Source organism: Mya arenaria, chromosome 17 (assembly GCF_026914265.1).
Source record: "Mya arenaria isolate MELC-2E11 chromosome 17, ASM2691426v1".
Classification (NCBI taxonomy): Eukaryota; Metazoa; Mollusca; class Bivalvia; order Myida; family Myidae; genus Mya; species Mya arenaria.
Window position 1 is genome coordinate 44,128,951 of NC_069138.1, and position 6,126 is coordinate 44,135,076.

General features: G+C 32.2%; 1 protein-coding gene across 2 annotated transcripts; it reads right to left on the reverse strand.

The window, feature by feature from the left end:
- Nucleotides 1-442: 442 nt before the first annotated feature.
- On the reverse strand, nucleotides 443-5,785 carry LOC128223973 (fatty acid-binding protein type 2-like). Of its 2 annotated transcripts, XM_052933524.1 has the most exons (5): nucleotides 5,670-5,785; nucleotides 2,890-3,020; nucleotides 1,654-1,764; nucleotides 1,340-1,398; nucleotides 475-578 (listed from the first exon to the last, which is right to left on the reverse strand). In XM_052933524.1, the coding sequence occupies exons 1-4, from the start codon at nucleotides 5,746-5,748 to the stop codon at nucleotides 1,351-1,353; spliced, it is 369 nt and encodes a 122-aa protein (XP_052789484.1). In that variant the 5' UTR covers nucleotides 5,749-5,785; the 3' UTR covers nucleotides 475-578; nucleotides 1,340-1,350. The 2 variants fall into 2 exon arrangements, with proteins under 2 accessions (XP_052789483.1, XP_052789484.1); XM_052933523.1 differs by lacking the exon at nucleotides 1,340-1,398 and having other exon boundaries at nucleotides 443-578.
- Between the last annotated feature and the right edge of the window lie 341 nt (nucleotides 5,786-6,126).

The following is a 6,126-nucleotide window of genomic DNA, read 5'->3' on the forward strand; positions in this document are numbered from 1 at the left end:
CTCTTTTTGTATACAAACGTATTCACATTAACAAGGCATGATCAGTTGAAAATGCATATCCTGGGTTTAAAACATGATGAATAATAATTTACAGTGAAATGGCTTTTGTTGTGTATGTACATGTATTTTCTAGTGTGCCGTCCTGCGTAGCATGAACCTACGAAACAAATAGATCAATTCTTAAATAAAATTGTTCTTAATATATTAATAGATATATGCATCATGTATGTTGATACATTGACATTATATCAACTTGAAATTCAAGGAAGGGCTGTGACACAAACCAATGCTTTCACAAATATACTAAAATACTTAATAAATATAATAACACATAATACCTATTTTGGCCTTCAAAGACTGCACTTGTCATTTCACGTACAATTTCAGTCAAATTAAACAAACAAATATACACACTTAAAAACTTTGAACAGTGTAACTTATTGTTAAATTATGCATCAGAAATATTGGGTTGTTGTCATATTTCAAATGATCCAAATCGTTTAAAACTAAGGGTATGTGGAAGACATCTTCAATCTTCTAAATGCGATTTGTATTTGAAAATCGCCCACTTGTGTTTCCTGAAAAAGAAGACGAAAACATTGTTTTCAGCTGCTATTAAATGTTTCTTTCACTTAATTAGACGTTTAGTTATAATTGTAATAGGCTAGTGTTGTATAAATTAAAATAATAATGTATGTGCAATAACGTAGTTTTCGTGGCGTTCATTATGTGACTAACGTGGTTTTGCTGCTGTTAGTTTTATATTTGCTTTGGTTATGTGATATCAACTGAGCTCTTTCGATGCGTTTTTCCACCAGTTAACAATACTAACAGGCATAATCTGTGTTTGTCTTAAATTGTATTTGGCTTTAATTGTTAATATTATGAATGACACGATATTGCAATTGGCAGCAACTTGCCCACAACTGAAGATGTAAAACGTAACTGAAATACGCTATTCCCGTTATTCTAGGATTATACTGCGTATCAAAACATTTTTTCACACATAACTATCGTATTTTTCATTCGATAGATGTATGTCTCGAACCTACCATTATCTAATTGCAATCGGCAGTGTATATGTAATATTCACTATAGTTACTTCCATTGTTTGGATTACCCATGTTCAGATCTTGCCCTCAGTCTGTCCATGTTAAGGATCTGTAACAATTAGTCTGCCTCATATCAACATGTTGCTATAGAAAATACAATGAAAACTAGCAATGGGTGATAAGAACTCACTGCTGTCATTTTAGCGCTGTCTTTGAATGTTTCGTAGACACCAGATCTCATATCGGCTAGTATTGTTTACCAATCGCTGTATTTCCGCTTTACTTACGTATCGCATTATCATGCTGTTTCCGCTATTATATCAGACATCGTCTGCGAATTTGAGTTCTGTGGAGTAATAATATCACCAAAAACCAAATTGAAACAAGCGATTTCATTTTATTATATATCTTGAAACAGCGTGTATGATTTGAATACTATAATTTTATTCAAACTAGAAATTATTGCCTGCTTATGAGACACAACAATTTACAAAAATGAACATGTCACTTTTACAGGTGCAGGACTCGTAAAGTTTGTATCATCTATTTAAATGTACAGTGTCTACTACATTCTCAATGCCATAAATTTCTTAGTACCTACCACGATCATTTGGCCTCCAGCTATATATCTGGTAATGTTCATGTCCATTCCATGTAAGTTATCGTCTATGTGTTTCTCGATAAGTTTATTTCCATCGACTGTTACAACACTCTGAAATATACAAAACTAACTAAATTAAAATATATTGATATACATATTAGTTTTATGTATGCATAATCTTATTTTAGCATATCAATCTTCCTTTCAGACATTGTTTTAAAACTATTTGTCTGATAAGAAGAGTACAATTAAATATTTAACAAAACAAAAAAAAATCTGTCAAGAACTTCAATTAAAACATACTTCCCTGGTTCGCCTATTTGTATTCAAAATGCGGTAAAACAAAATCATGCTCACAAAACGAACAACGATTATTCAATTCAAGAAACTTAAGGCTGAATTATGTTCTTTGTTTGATACTAAAATGAATTATTACTTAGTTAAAACTATCTTCATTTGAATAAATGCACATTTTAGCGTTTATTTGTATACTATTGAATCATCTTAGTCATTACTCAGTATTATCATAGATTTGTGGACATCTGCATTTTAGAAGCTTTATAAATATAATAATTTAAATTTACTAACAATATAAGTATGAATATAAGTATGATATAAATAAGTCGGAATGTTCTATTTCTTTACATGAGCATAGATATTCACATTTTCCTTAATAGTCAACGACTGTTGAAGAAACTAGCTGATTGACGAATTCGACACCTTCATTCCGAAGTACTAATCATGAATCTGATATTAACATTTGTTAATACTATAATTAAACCTAATCTTCATGCACACGCCACACAGTAAGGCTGACTCATACGAGACCATGCTATCTGGCTATATTATAGCAATATAACATTCAAAGCCGTGTATATAGTAAGGCTGACTCATACTAGACCATGCTATCTGACTATACTATAACAGCATAGCCCCCACTGTCGTGTGTATAGTAAGGCTGACTCATACTAGACCATGCTATCTGGCTATAATATAACAGCATAACATTCACTGTCGTGTATATAGTAAGGCTGACTCAAGAACACATACACATGCAATCTAACTAAAAGAAAATAACTTAACCTTCACTGGCATGCTATCAAGCGGCGTAGACTCATATGTGACCATGGTTTCTAACTTAAATATAGTGACATAGCCTTTACTAGTGTGCCATTCAAAGAGACCAACTCATGAATGACCATTTTTGTAACTATAATATAATAACTTAGTATTCACTATTGAAATGAAGGTCCGCGTTTGCGGGACGCCCTGCATACCCACGTCAATCTCCCAGAAGTCGCCGTCACGGCGGTATGTTATCTCCGTTCGAGCGTTCTTAAAAAAATCTTTCTTTTCAGCTGGTAAACCTGCAATGAAAATTTTAAAAACAGTGTAATGCTTAAGCACATTTAACATATGAATGGTCGTTAAATTACACGCTATATGTTTCCTTCATAGGTTTTTAATACATGTTTATTAGAGTGAGATGATTGATGAGATAAATCTTTATCTATTTAGCGTGGTATAAGATCCATTTAATATTCGTACATGTACTCCGTGGGGTGTTTCATTAGTAATGTTATCAGACCTAAAATTGCGCAAACTTTAGAAAATAGCGTTTCCATTAATGATGTAAATGGTATCTAATTTAAAAAATACTATAATTTCAATTGTATTTTATTGTAATTCAACATAGAACATACCAGGGTTTTTAACAGAACTTCATACGGTGACCATTTTGTATAGTCATTTTTATGAGGACATTTTTCTGAAAGTTTGTCATTATCGACATGGCTATCGCCTCTCCATCTTGAGCGCTACGCTAGAATTGGCATTGATTAACATTTTATTATTGAAGCTACATTCAAGTATACAATTTACTGAACAATTTGTTTTTTGAATACCTGTGTCAGATTAAGTAAGTGTATCATATATTTTGTAAATAGTTTTTGCTGTTATGTTGTATAGACCATGGTTTTATATTGTTACCGTCGTGCTACTTATTCAAGTGTTCTATCCAACCTAGCGGGGCATTGTTCATACCACAAGGGTTATACCCACCAATCGACAGGTATACTTTGTATAGTATTGTTGCAAACGATTTCTGGTACAAAAGCGTCCAATTATGCTGTTGAAATTCGTGTAGAAATTGTAGGATTAGCAAGACCGGTTTATTTAAAAGACAGGTAAGAAGTTATCTTCATCCATTCATACAAAACATCGATATGATATGGAGTCGATGTCACAGATTTTATAACAGACCGCAAAATGTGCAAATGGAATATTCTGCCAGGCGATTTCCTTTGTGTGACACAAACATCGTCAGATGCGTTTTAACATTAGCCTGGTATGTATGACTCTGTTAAATGATATTGAGATACATAAAAACAAAGCCCATATCCGCTCAATTACATTAAAATCTATAAAACAAATATCTACTTAAATTTGATGACTTATTTTCAAATTTTATTACCCACATTCAATATTGTAGTGAGTATAAGTATTATAAGAGTCGAATACATTCAATTACTATTTTTCTCGTGAATTTGCCTCCGCAGAATACGCCAATAAATTACGAAATTCATCGTGTTGATTTATGGTTTCTTTATATCTTGTTCCAAGTCGAAAGTAGCCAAATAATATGCAAAATTTAATTGCAGCATTAAATCACGTCTTATCCATGTTTGTTAATCAGTAAAAATGTGCTGAATAGGAATTGGACAGAAACGCATAAACATGTTCGTTCTCTACATTAAACACAATCAAATGTAAATATATACAGGCTTTTACACTTATTTTATGTTTTATTGTGATATTTTATTGCACATTTCCTAAATATCGTAATTGCATCAAAACAAAGGTTTCCTACATATCAATTACACAGAGTGTGCGTGTATTTTCGCTGGCCTTAGTAGGGAATCATTTATTGGATACAAATGATTATATTGCATAATATATAAATGAATTATAAAACAAAAGTGCTCTATCATTTAATATCAATTATATAGAGTAAACGTGTTTTTTTACTTAACGTGCGCGATTAACGCTGGCTTTGGTATTAAGCTTGATTATGGCTTAAAAGGTTAAGCAAAATGTACGGCAACATCTGGCAAGACAATATGGTTACAAAACACGTGTTGGTATTAACTATATTAGTTATGCTATTCCCTTCAACATCAAGAACTTTAACGTTTTTGTCGAATTAAGTTACTTTTGTAAAGCATTTTGGAAAGTGTTTAGGTAATCAATAAGATAAATACTATGTAAAAGATTGATAAACACATTGTACACGAACTTCGGTCTCGTGAGATATGAACTATACGCATGTTACTGACAGGGATAAAACTCTACTGATCTTTCGACCAACATAATATCATATAATCATAGAATAAAATACTCGTTGTCATGCAACACGAACTTCTTCAACATATTTTCTAAAATTGATTAAGACTCGTTAGATACCGTTTTATTAGTTTTAAATTAATGTTCAGTAAATATTGAACGACGACACATGTAATAGCTTCTATGTAATAGGACTTGGCCTGTCATATAACTATGACCATATGTAGTTTAGAAAAAAAATGTTTATGACTGTAAACACGGTATGAATCCAATTAAATTCAAAATGCAGCTCTGACATTTATTTTAAACATCATATTTGCTAGATTTATAAAATATTTGACTGACTGAAATTTTAAAAGGGGTTTCCTTATTATACCAACTATAACGTTTCAAAGACTTACAATGATATTCTGTTTTAGTCTGAAGTTCCTGTTTGTGTTTTTTAATTTGCATTCCGTTTTACAAACAGCTCTTGAACAACCTAGATCTAGACGTATACAAAACGTATAATGTCATTTAATGGCTATCCAAAATGTATTAGCTTTGGTTGGTCAAAGGTAAGTTCCAATGATGTATGCCTAGTATTAAGTTTTTTCTTAAAATTTCAGACTTGCAAATAAGGCTAAACAAATTGTTAACACTTTGTAGGTTTGTGAAACCAATCGTGCACCTACCTAGGGCCGAGGCCATTTCCTCATATCCTTCTTTCTCCTCTTCCCGCCAGCTACCAATGAAAGCTTCCACTCCGGACATTTTATTCTTGATGCGTCTGTTAGCTTTTTAGTCCAATGTTCAACAGTACTTACAATTTCAGTATAAATTTGAAAAAAGATATTGCAGATGAGACTCCGACAGTTCGCGAACAATAAAATGCGCCGTATTTAAATGTGTATTATTATTCTGTGACATTTAATGATATACAGTTCTAAAACATATACACAGGCTCAACAGCATTTGTTCAATAAATGACACGACAGTTTCGTTTACATTATATATCCACAGGTGACTAATGCTACCTCATCTTACACAATGATGCATCTACAATATCAGATGGAAAGCAAAGCAATTGTTGTTATGGTGTTAATTGCAGGAGAATCGTAATATCAGCTATTTCCCGGAACGCGCGCAATA